Source organism: Carex rostrata, chromosome 12 (assembly GCF_964058835.1).
Source record: "Carex rostrata chromosome 12, lpCarRost1.2, whole genome shotgun sequence".
Lineage (NCBI taxonomy): Eukaryota > Viridiplantae > Streptophyta > Magnoliopsida > Poales > Cyperaceae > Carex > Carex rostrata.
Window position 1 is genome coordinate 6,487,733 of NC_135929.1, and position 18,651 is coordinate 6,506,383.

An 18,651-nucleotide genomic window follows, 5' to 3' on the forward strand; every position below is an offset into this window, starting at 1 on the left:
AGGAACTAATAGATATAAGTGCTACTAATAAAACTACAAATTATTTTTGAAATTCATTGACATTGAATGATATTAAAAATTAAGTTTTACACACTACAGAAAAAATACTCACCAAAATGTTTTGAAAGATGGGGCTTCAAAATCAAAATTTGCGATTGCTTTCAATGGGTTCACAATTGAAATTAAAAAAAATTATGAAGTAGGAATAAAATTAATTTGGATTCATTGTTTCCCAATTGGAATTAAAATAAAATTATGAAGTTTCAGTAAAAAAAAAATGGTTTAGCATGTTTTACAATTGAAATTTGGAGTTTATATGAATTTGATTTGAAATTAGAGTCAGGATCCGAAATTACCCAACCCGATAAAATCTTGTGGAGCCCAACTTAATTCAAACAAACACAATCGGATCCGCTAGACCAACTAAAATGGTAAGCATTGCAAGTCAAACTTCTCCGAGAACAAAAACCATTGTTATGTTTACAAAACACAATTAACAAACAACCTTCATTTTTGTGCTTGGATTAAAATATGAAACAACATTCCTGCCACCACTTATGCCGGAACCAATCATTCCAGCCATAGGGGCACCTATTATACATATATATAACCCCAAAAACACCACATTTAATTGCTTCTTGGATCGAGTTAATCAGAAAAGCTTTCTGCCAGGATTGCGAACACTCAACAGCATAACATCGTCAATAACCGGCCCGCACATGGACCCATCGGTCTTCATGTGGTAGTACGTGCTAAGGAAGACAACACGAGTTCTAACACCGGTAGCCACGAACCGTAAGACAGCCTTCTTGAACCCACCAGTGCCCTTTGACTCGTATGGGACCTTCACGGTTCCTCGCGCTGCAAAGGCCTCAACAACCATGGGACCCATGCAACCATCGGCTGCATCACCTACCAAGAAGGTTAAGGAGTATGTTTTCCCAGGAATTGTTCGTACAACCTACATAAATCCAAAGGCACATTTATTATTAAGCAACAAAGGCAGCTCCCGGCTTTCCCAAAGTTGTATAAATGTAAATGGGTTCTGATATGTTAAATGGTTGTTGGATTTTATTATTGCTGGCTGGTCTCCTAATGAAGAGTATTTTTTTTTTTTTGAAGGTGGCTCCTAATGAAAAGTATTGTGTAAACGTTTAAGAGATGCCAATAGTCACACAAACTAAACAATCGAGTTGTGTATTGCATGGTTCATTCCAGCATAATTTGGGGGATTTAAAGCCAGTCTGTCAGTTCTGAGTTGGCTTGCTGGTTTTCCATCCATTCTATTAGCCAGTTTGCCCCTTCTTTGAACAATTGGATTTGCTTATATGCTAAAAATTTCAACCTCATTTCTTAAATACCAATTATTAGATATATAGGTCAAGAGACATTACAAACCTGTGCCAAGGCACTCTCTTTACCGGCCACAAGCTCGACCGCACGTTTCCCCTTGGGCACTGAATAATGGTCAGAGTCGATGTATTTGACCGCCTTGAGTGACTCCACCATCCATGCCGGCAGAGGCGAGTGGTCATCCTCGATCATCGGTGGGATCAACACGCCCCACGATGTGTTAGGGAATATGTAAGGGCCCTCCTCGAAGCCACCATTCTTTAGCAGGTTATCTGCAATTGTTGAGCCAGTAAGTTACTTTCATTATAAAATAAGGTTCACATGACCGGTGGTAGGTATTATATTTAGATTGTTGCAATTGTGTAGCATAGAGCATTATTGGGAATAAACCAATTTCTAGTCTATTTCTTTATTTCTGTATTACTCTTTTGGGCTTCATGTACTCTATTCATTGCATCTTGATTGCTTTTGTGCTATAACAAATGGCAAAGAATTGAGAGCTGCAGTTCTTAATTTGGAAAAACAAAAAGTAGATGGACCTAATTTATCAGCAATTGACCACAATTAAAATGTCAAGACATAACAATAATGTTAAGGAAAAAAAAAAAAGGAAAACATAAGAGTGTAATGAATATTACATTTGGTGATGCGAGGAGGATAGAGGTTCCGAATAGCAACTGAGTCAATTAGGGGCCCACACGCAGGGTCCTCCTCAACCCCCGTGTTATGGATGACAAGATCAACAATAGCAAACTTTGCCAGGAAGCCCCACGCATACGAGTCCCACCCGCTGCTGCTGTACATCGTCTGCATTGGCAGCACGCCAAACTCGGGTGTGACTGACACATTCAACTGCTCAGCTTGAGCACAGGTGCGAGCGGCACTAAAACTGATTGCATAATAGCTTCCCTTTGACACCTATTTGGAAAAAAAAAAATCAATGACAATGAGTTCAACAGATCCTACAAAATTAAAATTTGAGAGCAACTTGTTAGTTAAGTTAAAACCATTGAGGTCTAATTTCAAATTTCAGTTCCCCATTAGATAAAATTTTCCAATAATATTTCTCAGTTAATTGAAATTGGATTGATCAATCCACTAATGGAAAGCAATGATATCAAAACTAATAACTATAAATTTTCTTTTCGTAGTTTAAGCTTTGAGGGGTATCTTGCGGGTTAATGATGTTCAAATTAGAGATCCCAATAGGTCCATTCAACTATTAATTTTCCTGATAATTACTTCACCTGAGGAAATGTTTGTGAATTGCACACATGATGTGGTAGCACTAAGAATATGTTAAATTTTACATCAGCATTTAGCATAGGCTTAAACTTAACAATCAGATTAGCAATTACATTTAGGCGCTGTTTGATCGAGGCTTCGTTCCCTAAGCGAACCGCAAATGCACCCTCAGGGACAGGAAGGAGCATGTCACCCTGCTTGTGGCCAGATTCAATGTACTCAACAAAGCCTGAAATCTCCCACTGAGGAAGCGCAAACTTTCCGATGAGCTCAGTACCCTTCAGCTCTGTAGGCTTGGGACCCTTCTCAAAGTTTCCATTTGGCAACAAGCCTGTATGAGAATTTTACAGAAATGCATATATGTAGGATTCATTATATTTCCAAGTGAATGGTAAATTTATGAAGAAAAATAAAAAAAAAGTGGAATTGAAGTGAAGTGTAAGGCCTCCATGGGAGATGCCAGTTCCTAGCAACTATATATGGGCTATGTTAGTGAAGACTTGAGCTTCATGCTCTAAATGCAATACAATATATACCTAAATATATTTAATTAAAAGTGAAAGTGATTTTAATTTAAAATATTTTATTTAATAAAAGAAAAGAGCTGAAGGATACAATATATACCCTTCAGCTCTCTAAATGCTCTAAATGTTTCATGCTTGATTAAAACTGTTTTCTGTTTTTGTAGATCTGGATGCTGTTTCTTTTGGTGTATTTGGCTTTCCTGTTGGAACTTCTAGATGTATTTTTAGGAAAGACAGTAGTAAGTTGATGTAATATTTGATCTGTGGTACCAGACGCCTGGTACCTACATTCTTTTGGTTTCAATGAAATGGTGGGTTTATCCCCACTTTTAAGAAAAAATAAATAAATAAATGTTTCATCCCATGAATTTAGTGCTAGATAGCCAACATCAGTAAATAACATGACTGTTACCAGTTTGTTATCTAATTAGTACCAATAGAAATTAATATAACTATTCAGCACCAGATAAAAATCATTAGCTGATGGATTAGTTTACATAGCACTAACTAATACATAAGGAAGTGCCACAAAAGATCCAGAGGATCTGTTAGGTCCATGTGATGTGTTGTGTTTGCCATCACTATCAGCCAGCAGCTCTGCATGCTAGATAAGATTAGGTTTGGCTGAACTGACACGCATTTGCTCTCAGAATCCCAACATGGCCTTTCTCCCCACAGCATGATAAATTTTGGGGCCCACAAGCAGTGATGGTACAATCAGTGTTATAACTCTCAAGTCTCAACTGGTAAACAATTTTTATTTTATTTTTTCAAACTGGAACTGCATTGAATGAGTTTAGCTACCAAACAAACTTGGCAAACGCCTCACACATGCTTGTACTTTTAACTATCTAAAAAAAATATTAAAGAAAATAAATAATGCTTGTACTAAAATTTTCACAATTCAGTTTGTACTCACATCCCAACTGTACTCACATGTGTTTTTACTGTGTATATAATTTGCATCGAATTTTTATCTTTTAGTAGATAAAGAACAGCAGTTCAGTCATGAAACCAATTTAAAATATTTTAATATAACAAGATTTAAGTTAATATGTTTCACTCGAAATTATCTGAGCAAGGACAAAATAAAGATATTGCAATCAATTAAATAAAGACTTTATCTGCTCCATTAATAAATTACAGGAGAGAAAGCTTCTGGAAAAAATAATGCCTAATTCGACCTCCAATTAGAAAAGAGCTAATTTATGTGTACAATTTTAGAAAATTGCTCCAGTATACCAATTTTTGTTTAATGGGTCATATCTAATTGATCAAATGGTCATGATGTGTTATTGAGGTTTTTACAAAATCAAATGATAAGGATATAAAAGTAATTTTGCTATGATTCATATTTATTAATGAATATTTTTTTTAACTAAAGTTCAGGAGCTAGCCTTAATAATAAAGTAAGCACTTCCTGCTTATATTTGTTTGATCAGATTGTCAAAATAAATTACTGAAGTTTCTCTCACAAAATATGATATACTAGAGAATTACTCTAAATGCCTTTTTATCTTTTTGTGTTTTAATGTAAAGTAATTAAAGGAGGTCCTCCAGAGCATAAATAATGCATTCCTATTGTGGAAACTTATAGAGAGAAACAAATAAAAAATAAAGAGAGGAAAGGAACTACGTCAGTACATCAGTAACTCCTTCCACCAAACAAGTTAAATTTTAGGTGCATTCAGAGAAGTAAATGCTCTGGTTCAGTGGTATACTGGTATGTACTGTGGTAACAAGCGTGGAATTTATTACGGTGCTTTGAAACGGCTTGATTTGACCATGCAAATATAATATATTTTCGAAAAGTACTGTTTTTCAATTCAAATTTTTGAAATTCTATTCTCTGGGTTTTCATTCCTAACAGGCTAACACAGCCCAATAGCCGAATTCACATCCTCTCCAATACCTGATAAGGGAATTTTTTACAATTACTAGATCTGAACCGTTCTTTTTAACTTGGCACGAATCTCAAAGCCCAAAAATACAGCCCCTATTGTGATCCGAATCCCAAACCGGTTGAGATATAATCATCTCAAACCGTAAAGTGAGTGATCCTCTGCATTACCTGAGAGAGGATACGGATTCCCAATAGCCCATTCGGTGATACTTCAGAAATCAGAACTGCGCGTCTGCGCACTTTACATTGATAATAGGAGCAAATTTTACATATTTGTGGGGTCCGCTTGTCAATGACATGTCAGTCAGGTAATGTGGCACTTCCAATTTTGCATATCAACCCAAAAAAATAATAATGTTCAATTCTTAATTAAGTTTGAACTTCTTCAATTTTCAGTTTAAAAATTACAAAATATATCCTTGTCAACAAAAACACGGGAATTATATTTGCATTAATTATTACTTTGCTACCTTCTTTAATTTGGCAACAAGATAATTGAAGTAGTTCCATCGTCAAAATAGTAGTTCTATTATATATCTCCATTGTCAAAATAGTAAACAATTAATTTTGCTCGTTTCATTGATATAAGTAACTAGAAATCTAATTGTCTTTCAAATTTAAATAAAATAATTTAGTTATCAACAAATCAATCAAACCTTTTGTACAATGGTGGCGTAAACTTGAAATGAAGAAGGGAAAAGAAATAAATCATACCGTCAGTAATGGCCAGAGAAGCTTGAAAAGCGGCGGATAATAGCAGGAGGAGCGCAGGATAGCGCGACATCTTGTTCAAAGAAGCCATTGGAATAGGCGCCGAGATACGAATTTGATGAAAGAAATTGTAGCTATGCGAACTGAATTTGGATGAAAGGGGCTTCAAGCTAGTTATAAAGGAGATTTGGTTGGTAGAAGGGCCTTGGTTTTGGACTTAATAGCTGAAATGCCACTGTCCATGATATAGATCCATTAATTGCATGTGGCGTGGCCACGTGTATCTTGCCCATTTGATTAAGGACGCTGCTAGATCATTCAAATTTTGTTTACACAAATTGGGATTATTTTTTTTTTATTTTTTATTTTTGTATAAGGTGTCCCGGTTCAGCTGGTAATGGATTTTTATTTATTTTATATAATTTGTCGGTTAGAAATTAATTATTGATTTATTATAGAAAAAAATTAGGGTTTTGAGTTTAGTTTTATGCAAAAGAAATATTATTTAAGCAAATCAAACGTTGTATTTTCAAGAAAAAATGAATCAATTTTTTTCAGTTTAAATTAAGTAGAATATGAAAATTGTTCATTTTCCAATAAAAAATAGATGAATTGTGATGGATCACACACAATATTTGTGACTTAGATGTGCTCCACAATTGAGGGTGAAAACCCTCATTAATGGAAGGGGAAGGAAGTGTTTGCACCCTGAACAGTGATCTGTACATCCCAAATCGGGGGTGAAGATTGTCGCCAAAAGTCATTACGCGTTCACCTCCGCACAGTACGCACACAGTACGCGTTCACCTCCACTTTCTCTCCACTTCGTCTGTTCTGGAGCAGCTGAACTCTTCGGGCAGCTGCAGTCTGACACACGGTTCTCCTCTGCACATTGGTTTTTCCTTCCTCTCCCTCCACGTAACCTCAATTGGAGCACAGTCTTAATGATTAGATAGATTTTTTCTTATAGAACATAATATGTTTTACTAATTAAATATCTTTAGTTCTTTATATATATTTTGAGAGCATATAAGGCATTTAAACAAACTTGATGGGACTATTGGATTAAGAAATAAGATGCGAGATCTTAGCCTCACAATAATATTCTTGTTTTTCTTACCCAATTAAAAAAAAAAGGTAAAAGGAAGATATAAATATACTGTTAATATAGTGGTACGAGTCTTGTTTTTCTATGGAGAGGTTGTGAATTCAATTATAAACTTCACATTTACCGCTTCTCTTAATTTGTCAATTACATTTATTTTTATATTTTGCAGAATACTTATTATTCTAGTTTCAAATAATTTTATTTTCCTATAGTAAAAAGACATAATTTTCTAATTGAAATCCAAATTTCTTATATTCAAACATATAAGATTGTGTATGAGTTGGTTTTTTGCTTACGTTTTGCATAGAATTAGTGTTAGTTCTACAGAGAGAACAAGCTTGTCAAATAATTTAAGTTATATGGCAATCTGAAGAACAAAATGGTTGTAACTACTTCTCTTGTTGGTTACTAAGATCTCATTCACAAATAAAATAATATTAAACAATTATTGTCATGTTCATTATTAATTATTAATTTCAAAAATAGACGATGAAATCTAACACTTTTGAATTAATATTATAGCAGATGAATTCAATTCTCACATTTACCTAATACAATGTTCTAAATATTGTAAAATATAATTCATTAGCATTGTTCTTTGCTCTTTCTATTAATTTTCATTCAATTTTTACTTGAATTCATACAATTGTAGTCAAGATGGAACCAAACTTTCAAGATATGAAGGTTATATACATATTAAAGTCAATTATATAAAATTTTCATATCGGGTGTGGAGGTCAATTTTACAATGCCTATAATATTTTACTCTAATTAATATAGAAAAAATCATGCATAAACATGTAAATTTTACAAATGAATGGAAGTTAATTAACCCTATTCACTCCATATAAATCCATCTTTTCTTTGTAGTAACTCAAATTTGAGTTGTTGTAGAAAAAATTGAACCGTTTATTTCGAAATGACAGAAATATTAAAATGTCCCATAATTTTTCAATTATTCCGGATTGGCCCGATCAAATCATGAAAGTTTGAATTACGGCACAAAAGATTCTAACTGACATTTCGATTTGTCACAAATATTAAAAAATCCCGTAATTTCTCGAGCGATCCGAATTGTCGAAATTTTTATTAATATCACTGTAAAAAAAAATCACAAATTATAAAGATTTCGAAAAATATCAGGGCTCTCAAGTCAATCTACGGTTTCATTCTTGCAGAGTTGTAGGCTGCAAATTAACTTGGAGGCCCTCCAAAAACTAAAAGAAGTAATGTAATATCAGGTTTTTCGAGGGCCTCAAAGTAATTTGTGTCCCCTAAAAATAGAGACGCATATTGACTTCAAGGTCCTGATATTTTTCAAAATATCTAATTTAAAAAAAATACTATTAATAAAAATTTCGATCCGAATTGATTGAGATTCTCATCCGAACTCAAATTTTATTGATACACACTCTTTCCCCTTGGGACGCAATTTTGGTTGCGATGTCAGCTTTTGAATTACAAATTTATTTTGAAGGCGCCAGATTTCAGATGGTACTTCGCGTAATATGCGCCAGTTTCTCTCGTTCGGTGATTGAAGTAACCACAACAAAACAACCAAATATGAAGATGAGTAAATAACAAATATGACCTATAAAACTCTATACGGCTACCAAATGACGATTATACCCTTGCACATAAAGCGAGACCGACCTCGTTCCGTTGCCTGACACCACGTGGGTCGGATTCGGATGGACCCGAATTTGATCCGGATTCTCTGCTTCAATGTTTTTTTATGCATCCATACTGGAAGAATCTGTCATGATATCAGACGGATGTGGTGCACGCTACAAAATTGGATATCCCAACTAAGAGTATCATATGTAGGATTATCGATGAAGAGGTTGGCTAATAGTCTAATATCAAAACGTTTGTTCTTAAGCTGTTGAACAAATAATTCCATTTTTACATTTCAAAATTTAAATAGTTGATACAAACCGTTCAACATTCAATCTATAATAAATTTGCTTGGAGACCAAATTTTATATTTTTTAGAATTTTTTTACTATTTATTAAGCTAGTTTTAAAATCATTGTTTTCAATAATCTAGAAATTTGTCGTTGTTTATTAAAATCCGTGATTTTAAAACTGCCTTAATAAATAGTAAAAAAATTCCCAAAAATGTAAATTTTGTTTCCAAGAACATTTTAATATAGAGATTAGATATAATGATTTGGATCGACCATTTGAACTTTGAAAATCAGAAAATCAATTGGTTGCACCATATCTAACGGTTTAGATGCGATCTCTATATTAAAATGCGCTTGGAGACCAAATTTTACATTTTTTTTGAAATAACCGATTTGAACCTTCCAACATGTTCTTCATAATAAAATATGCTTGGAAACTAAATTTTATATTTTTTTTAAATTTTTTTACTATTTATTAAGCCACTTTGAAAATCTGAAAATCCGGGTGAACAGTAAAAAACAGTAAAAGTTTCTGGACCACCGGATCGGCGATTTTCAAAGTGGCTTAATAAATGTAAAAAAATTCCAAAAAATATAAAATTTGGTCTCCATGCACATTTCAATATGGGGATCATGTTAAGCGGTTCGGATCGACGTTTTGAACTTTAAAATCGCAAAATATGAGTGTGAAGTAAAATAGTCGATTTACTTTACAACTCACCATAGCCCATCTCATATATATATATATATATATAGAGAGAGAGAGAGAGAGAGAGATGGGCTACGGTGAGTTGCGAAGTAAAGCGACTATTTTACTTCACGCTCATATTTTGTGATTTTTAAGTTCAAAACGTCAATCCGAATCGTTCATCTTGTTCTCCATATTGAAATGTGCTTGGAGACCAAATTTTACATTTTTTGGAATTGTTTTACTATTTATTAAGCAATTTTGAATGTCGCTGATCTGATGGTTCAGAAAATTTTACTGTTTTTTACTGTTCACAGCAAAACAACAATTTTCAAAAATGCTTAATAAACAGCAAAACAGTGTCATCCGATCCCTCCTCTATATATATATATATATATAAATATAAATATATATATATATATAGAGAGAGAGAGAGAGAGAGAGAGTGACTAATGTGCATTCGTATGCATATGGCTCGATATGCATATGGTCCAAATTTGAAATTTCAAAATCCAAAACGTCGATCCGAACCATTCATCTTGTTCTCCATATTAATATGTGCTTGGAGACCAAATTTTACATTTTCCTGATTTTTTTTACTATTTATTAAGCCACTTTGAAAATTGTTGATCCAACGGTGGCTGCTGATTTTACTGTTTTGTTAAGCCACCGTTGGATCAACAATTTTTAAAGTGGCTTAATAAATAGTAAAAAAATTCAGAAAAATGTAAAATTTGGTCTCCAAGCACATATTAATATGGAGAACAAGATGAACAGTTCGGATCAAAGTTTTGGATTTTTAAATTTTAAATTTGAACCGTATGCATATCGGACCATATGCATACAAATGCACATTTCAATATGCTCTCTCTCTCTCACTCACCATTAAGATATTTGACCAAATCTATAACAACGCTTTCCCAGTTCGAATACAAAAAAGTTTAAAAACATAAAAGAATTAAGAGCATGTTGTCCACTTGTCCGTCGTATAGAATATATATTAGTTTTATATGTATTACTTCATCAAAGAAAGATAATTATATGAAGAGAAGGGTCCAATTATATTTTATTTGGTGACTCTGAATTACAATCTTGATTTTTAAAATTTTTTAAAGTTCAAATAGTTGTTTTAAACCGTTCAACATAATTGATATATTAAAATGTGCTTGCAAATCAAATTTTATATTTTTTTTGAATTTTTTTACTATTTATTAAGTATTTAACAAAATTGCTATATTTAGATCATTGTATTTAAAAAAATTTTAAAAAAAATGTAAAATTTGATCTGCAAGCATATTTTAACGTATTCATCATGTTGAACGGTTTGGATCGACTATTTGAACTTTAAAAATATAGTGTAATTCAGTATCACTAAAAAAAGGATATAATTGGATCCCTCCTCACATATGATTTAGTATTTTTCAACTGATACGCGAAAATCATCATTTTTTACTTAAAATATTGATATAAAATATATATCAAATTATGTATAAGGTTTATTATTGTTAAATATTTTTAACGGTTGTCAAAACTATCAAACAATTTTATCGTCAATGAGTCAATAGCTATTTTTCTAAAATAAAATAAAGTGTATGGCTTATTGTAATAGTAATCGATGTCAATAATTGAGAATTCGGATACCCTAAAGTAACTCGATTTTTGAATTTTGATCCAGACCGTTCGACATGCGCTAACAGGATATTAAAGGGCCCGTGTTCTCCCATGGGCAGACGGTCTGAATTAAAACTAAAAAAATGAGTTACTACTTTATAGGGGATACGGATTTATAAGAGTTATAAATAACGCATTATAGACTGTTATAGCATTTTTGAACCATAGAAACTATGGTGTTATAGTACGCTATAACAGTGCTATATGAATATACCGTTATTTTTGTGACCATTATGTTATGACGTTATAAACACTATTTAAATATATGAATTTCTTCGTAGTTGAAGTCTTGAAGGGCCAAGTTTTTTTAAAAATAACCATTTTTATAAATATTTTATTAAAAATAACCACGGTTCGACATAATTTTTAAAAATACCCAACCCGTGGATAAATTCCACGGCCTGGGATTTTTATTCCGCCCTGTGGATAATATTCACGGCACGGGATTTCTTATTCGGCACGTGGAAAAATTCCACGGCTCGACCATTTTTTGTTTTGTTTTTACACTATAAATAAGGTTTTTTCATCACAGACGAGTGAGAAGGAGAATCTGAAATAGAGAAGGAGAAAGAGAGAAGGAGAAGAAGAAGGAAGAGAAGAGGAGAAGGAGAAAGGAGTTACTGTTCAGCTGTTAAATCAGGTATTTTTATTTTTCTGCAATTGTTCATTTACGTATTTACTATTTATATTTGTATGTACTGTTCATAGACATATTTTTATTTACTGTTCATATACGTATTTATTGTTCATATAATGTGCATATACGTATGTAATGTTCATATACGTCTTTGCTGTTCATTACTGTTCATATACTGTGCATATATGTTCTTTACTATTCATTGTTGTTCATGTAATGTTCATATACGTCTTTACTGTTTATTACTGTTCATATACGACTGTTCACTACTATTCACAACTGTTCATAATTTAAATCAGTAAATTGAAAAAATATTTACAATTTACGAATGTAGTTTATTGGCCATGCCTATTAGAATTTCAATACATTTTGGAGGAAAATTCATTTTTGACCAGAATGGGGCACGTTACTCCAAACCTCCAGTAAATACATATTGGGTTGATGAAAATTTTTCATTTGAATTTATGAACGAGGTACCGGAGGAGAATCTGCAAACTAAGGATGAATGAGGGGAAAGAGACTGAGACATTAATGATGAAGAAGATGAAGAATAATACACACAGCCCACTATGAGGCAAAATAGAAATATGCCGTTAAGTGGCCATTCTGAGACTCACCCGTTCGTAAACTTCAATGACACATCTACTTTTCAAGAAGCAGATGTTTCTTACTATGGTCATCGGATTGAATATAAGAGTGAACTAGCAAAAGACCAATGCTTCCAAAACAAAAAAAAACAATTGACGAAAAAGATCAGAGAGTACCGTGTTGACAAGAACCAGTAGATATGTACTCCAAGAAGTGATAAATCTCAGTTGGAAATTAAATGCAGCACTCCGGGTTGTCGTTTTGTTATGAAGGAAATAACAACAAATTATGGAGATACATGGATGATAACTGAGCAATATACTCCTCATGCATGCACGTCTGAGTGCACCAAGACAGACCATGCATAACTCACGGCATCAATCATCGCAGATATCATCGAGACTAGCATCAAGGAAGACCCCACTATGAGCGTCCAGAGTGTGGCAAGCTGCGTAAGGGTTAGGTTTGGCAGTATAACCCCGAAGTACAACAAACTTTGGAGAGGTTGCGAGATTGCAGTAGCCCAGTAATTTGGGAGTTGGGAAGAGTCGTACAATTTTATGAAACTATTGCTTATCGGGATATGTGACAAGAATCCTGGCTCGAGGCACCAATTTCTAACCAATCCGAGCATCGATAAAAATACAAGACTGGTCAAGCAAGGTGTTCAGGAATTCAGGGCCGTGGCATGGGCTTACGGACCATGCATCACCGCATTTGATTACTTGAGACCGGTGATCAATATATATGTAGCCTTTCTTTCTTAGCGGTATGAGGGAAGGCTTTTGATGGCTTGCGGCTATGATGCCAATAACCAATTGCTGCCTCCAGCATTTACAATTGTGCATAAAGAGAATGAAGAGAATTGGGGTTTTTTCTTACAATGGCTTAGGATTAATGTGATTCGTGTTAAAAGATTCGTATTAATAGATTTGTGTGTGTTATTTCAGACCAACACAAGGGTACCAAAGCTGCATTGAAACCTAAATACGGATGAGACAGGAATAATTTTGTGCACAGGTGTTGTATCCAACACGTTGCTGATAACCTGGTCCAAGTGTGTGGGAAGGACCCATGGTACGGAACTAGGTTCAAACAAGAAGTCAGGAAGAAGAAGCCAAGAAGGCTGAAAGAGATGTTCGAAGATTTTTCCTTGGTATGTCTAATATTGTCTAATTTATATCATTTTCGTTTCTTTTAGATGCATTTTGTCTAATTTTGCTTTGTTCTATTGCAACAAAATCCGATGTGTAATGCTTTTTTGAGGAGAGTGGACAAAGTACGTCCTAATGATGTCATGGAGCCGTCAAATTTTGATAAAATTTTCTAGACCTGTGATGGAGGACACTGATTTGGTATCATGACAACAAACGGCTCCGAGTCGCTGAACGCTGTCTTCAAGGAGAGCGAAATGTTGCATGTGGCTGCACTTGTGGAGGAGACATTCTACAAGCAGTGATGGAGCAAAGCAAGGCAGAAAAGCCTTTGTCCAAACGGGTACATGTTAAGCTTGTCAAACAGTGGGAGAAAGCTACAAAAATGGATGTCATCTCATACTCGCACGGCGAAGGTAAGTACGAACTCACGGGCCCAAATGAATATGTTCCAGTAGTCCAAACGCAGGATAAAACTATGTCCATTATGCATAGAAGGTTCCAATATATCGTTACATTCAGGTCCAACAGAGCAGTGGAATGTACAGGCAAAGGTATCTAATTGCGGTAAAACAAGCTAAAACAAACAAAAATATTCTCTATCAATGCTAAAATACACTAATTGCGGTAAAAATATGCTACATTATGCTAATATGCAAAAAATATGTTATTCGGGTAAAATATGCTAAAACAAGCCAAAATATACTCAAATTGGCTTAAAATATGCTAATTGCAGTAAAAATAAGCTTATTCGGATCAAATATGCTAAAATAAGGAAAACTGTACTCAAATATGCTAAAATACACTAATTGCGGTAAAAATATGCTAAAATATGCTAATTACGGTAAAATTTTGGAATAAAAAATTCAAAACAAAATTAAAACTAACTTTGGTACCTAAATTATCACTAATTACAACTAAGTTGGTACCTACAATAACACTAATTACTACTAAATTAGATATCTTAATTAATTAACCCTAATTATAACTAATTAACACTAATTACGGTAAAATTTTGGCCTAAAAAATTTGAAATAAAATTAAAATTAACTTTGGTACCTTAATTATCACCAATTACAAAAATTTTGGTACCTACATTAACACTAATTACTACTAAATTCGGTACCGTAATTAATTAATCCTAATTAAAACTAATTGAACTAACTAAATATATTAACACTAATTACAACTACATTATACTAATTTTGGTACATTCTACACATAATTGGACTAATCTACAACTATTTTTACACTACAAATGAAATTTAAAAAAAATAGAGGGATGTACTTGAAAATATAGAGTAGAGAGGAGAAAATTGGGAGAAAATTCGGATGGGAGGAGAGAAAGTGTAAATTTGAGAAAATAATTTGGGAGGAGAGAGAAAGTGTTGCTATGGCCTATATATACTTCGGCCTGTGAATTTTTTCCACGGGATCATTTTTAAATCCCCCGTGAATTTTTTTCACGGGGTAGAGTAATAAAATCCGGACCGTGAAAATTTTTCTCGGGTTGGATATTTTTAAAAATTCCGCCGAATCCTAGTTATTTTTAATAAAATATTTATAAAAATGGTTATTTTAAAAAAAAACTCGGTTTGAAGGGCATGCGGATGCGGCAGCAGCTACAAATTCCGAGCCAACATGAAATTTATATATGAAAACAAATGTTGTTATTTTAATAAACACATGTTATGCTTCTTGTAAGTTGCTTAGTTGCTCTATTATAATAGTTCTTCGTTTGTAACATCATGATGTGTTTATTCTTCAGATCAAAGAAAATTAGTTTATTTGTCGTTAGTACTCAAAGTCAGTTGAGGTCCATGTGCTATTTTGTCGCATGCATCTTTTTATAATAATATCAAAAAATTAAATTTCGAATTCAGTTTTTTTTTTAAAAATAATTTTAATATACATTTAAAAAGTTTATGGTACAAATATATATTGCCGGTTACAACTTTAATTTTGTATTAATTATGTAATTAGAAATCCTATAAGTTTCTTATCACATCATATCCTTAAATTAAATTTGAATCCAAAATATCTTAAAAAACGGTAACTTGTTACTGAGCTACTAATTTTATTTGATATATAATTGTTCATGTTGCAATATTATTATCATTTACTAATTAAGAGATCAAATCAAAATTTTTATTAATACCACTGTAAAAAAAACCCCACAAATTATGGAGATTTTGAAAAATATCAGGGCCTCAAATTCAATATACGACTCCATTCTTTGAGGATGCAGATTGAATTGGAGGTCCTAAAACAACCCAAAAATGCATTGAAATATACTGATATTTAGGTTTTTGGGGGCCTCCAATTCAATATGTGCCCCCCTAAGAATGAGGCCGTAGATTGAATTGGAGGCGCTGGTATTTTTTGAATTCTCAAAATTTAGTGGTGTTTTGATTTATATTTTTTTTTAAATGGTATCAATAAAATTTTCGGGAGATCGAATTCGTTATCAAAAAATTAAAAAAATAAATATATTTATTTAAACTTGAGCATCTAAATAATTCAAAAAAAAATTAAGCTCATGGGGAAATAGATTTTAAGTTTGATGACGAGTTTGTCAAATGAGATAGCATCCTGGTGATATTTGTCAAATGAGATTATACGCAGAGATTCGTTTGGAAGCAATTGTATCTGGATTAGATCTTGATCTCTTCTCTATGCTAATGCTATTATTAATTTGTTACTGAAGTTGTTTCGTCCATTGATATGCATATTCATCCCATGATTGGCGACCAAGGATCAAAGAAAATAATAATATTTGCAATGTTCTGCAACTTTTTTTTTTCCTTGGTCGGTCGGACTGGTCAAGATAAATTAACGGTACAATCTTGTAAAAAGGTACAAACGTTGTTTATTTGTTTGAACTCTGTCGGAATTTTTTCGTGGACTCGAGTCCACATCATCTGCCTTTTTTTTAATTAGTATAATTATATAATTAATATGTCTGGTTGATTGACAAATTTTCACTAGGGTGGGGGGATCGAGTCCACATTATCTGCATTACCTCAAAATAGCATTTTTAGAGTTAACGCATCTCAACTGTCGGATTTTAAACGGAGCCAATCTGACTACAGTCTATAATTCAGGAGATCTTTAATATTAATGTGGATCTAGTTTGTATGGATCTTAAAGATGGTTGAACGGTCCAGATGCATTAACTCAAAAGATTCTTTTTTGAGTTAATGCAGAGAATACGAATTCAGAGTGATCCGCATCCTCGGCATTAACGTATCGTATGAATTAATTGTTATACCATATGATTAAAATTCAGGTCAATTCGATTCATGTCTATAACGCACGAGATCCTTTATTATTTGTGCGGATTTAAATCAGATGGTTCAAGAACTAGCTTTTGATCTAATAATAAAGACAAATAGCATCTATATAAAAAGTTATGAGCTCGAAACTTAAATAGAAGAAATTATTTATTATAATAACAAAAATATTAAATAGTTAAATAGCTTGGTGGATGACACGGTCAGTTTTAGCTCCTCCGTATCCTCTACCAATTTATAGTCTTACAGGTTCTTTTTTAATATTGACACATATATCGAGTTTTTGGTGTTGTTATAGGCTATTATGTTTTTCTTTGTTGATTACTTGTTTTGGTTATGCTATGACGTAGCAGATATATATGTCTTGCAAGAATGAGAGAGTATCTACGAGGATAAAAGTGACTATTCGCGAGGGTATACTGACAGAAAGTTATTTTTTTCTATTAGCGACGGTAGCATCCGCGAGGGTATACCGATAGTATCCCTCGCGGATACTCTCCCATTCATATAATTGTTTTGTTGATGTATCGGTATCAGCCGATTGGTACCAGTTGGATATTGTATGATTTTCTGTTATATGAAAATCGGTGATGTGCCACTTCTTTCAAAAAAAAAAAAAAAAAAAATTAAACTGTTCAGAGCTTAACTCAAAATTTGAAGGCCCTTTTGGCGGCGGCACATGTAGGTTTGGGTTAGTGCCTTGGTGGTGAATTTTGAAACGATGCAAGAATAAGGTAATTCTTTACATATATTTGTTTTTCTGATATTAAAATGAGATGATGAAGCTTTTTAAATTTTTAATATTTATAAGAAAAATTTCAGTTGGTTACGAACTTATAAACTTTATGAGATTAAATGTTGGTTTTCAGCCATTGAGACATTTTGTATGTCAGAAATTGAACATTTTGCAAGTAAGAAAAAATAATTAAACCATAAAAAAAATAAGAAAAAATAAATTTGGCCAATTATTATAAAAAATTAGTGTATAGAAAAGGACACAAAATTGTAAATAATGCAAAAATTGTCGGAAATAACAAATTAGCAATTTATTTCTACAAAGAGTTCTCATGCATCTTTGTTCTCTTTTACAGAAAAGTACCTTTAAAATTACATGGTAACTTGATAATTTATAACACGGTGCTTGATTTTGGTTTAGAGAACATCAACTGGATCCATCTTGACAACCTTTTTTTTTAAATCTTAGCAGCTGCCCATCTTGACAACTTATCTCAGTTTTTAACAATCTACATAATTACAATATTTGATGCAAAATACCTGCCTAAAAGCTGGTCAATTTGCCTGAATTTAAAGAACATTATTTGTCATAGAATTGGGGAGGATCTAATTCTAAAATCCTATGTAAGAAGGAAGCGGGTTGCATCCGATGGGTCGTATCCAAATCGGTTTTAGAACCGTTTGATTTACACGCATATTGCAGTGACATGCACAAATATTAAAGTGAAACACACAGATCATGAAGCGAATGAGACGGTTCCTAACAGGTATCAGATCAATTTAAGTCTGATACCGATCAGACATGCGCCACTCTCATGTAAAAGAAAGGCGGAACTATCAATTAATTACGTGGAGTGATCTGATCAAGAGAGGAGGGGTTTCGACAAGTATTAGACAAAAATTTATTAACTACTCGACTTAAGTCGTTCAATCCGCATCAAGTGTCATGTAAACTGTTTAAATTAACAAAACGATTATTGCATACTTAAATATATTTGTTCTGATCTTGACACGTGTCAAATGACCCTTACTTTTTCTAAAAAAAGATTCTAATTCTAGTGTTTAGTAAAATTTGTTCATAATTATCTAATATTGGGCCCTTTTGTATGAGGATTTGGGCTTAATTAGGCT

General features: G+C 33.0%; 1 protein-coding gene across 1 annotated transcript; it reads right to left on the minus strand.

Annotated features, from left to right (window-relative positions):
* Positions 1-438: 438 nt before the first annotated feature.
* On the minus strand, positions 439-5,962 carry LOC144563552 (BIIDXI-like protein At5g11420). The gene is made up of 5 exons (XM_078313047.1): positions 5,740-5,962; positions 2,712-2,929; positions 1,992-2,271; positions 1,399-1,625; positions 439-961 (listed from the first exon to the last, which is right to left on the minus strand). Exons 1-5 carry the CDS (start codon positions 5,825-5,827, stop codon positions 653-655), a joined length of 1,122 nt encoding a protein of 373 aa, XP_078169173.1. The 5' UTR covers positions 5,828-5,962; the 3' UTR covers positions 439-652.
* Between the last annotated feature and the right edge of the window lie 12,689 nt (positions 5,963-18,651).

What these genes read in the sequence shown, in the direction of transcription:
- LOC144563552 (XM_078313047.1), bottom strand. Translation starts at nt 5,827, where the DNA reads ATGGCTTCTTTGAACAAGATGTCGCGCTATCCTGCGCTCCTCCTGCTA. An exon ending in CGATCAAACAGCGCCTAAAT is followed by an intron (nt 2,272 to 2,711) that starts GTAATTGCTAAT and finishes TTTTCCAAATAG; the next exon opens with GTGTCAAAGGGAAGCTATTA. An exon ending in AAGAGAGTGCCTTGGCACAG is followed by an intron (nt 962 to 1,398) that starts GTTTGTAATGTC and finishes GGATTTATGTAG; the next exon opens with GTTGTACGAACAATTCCTGG.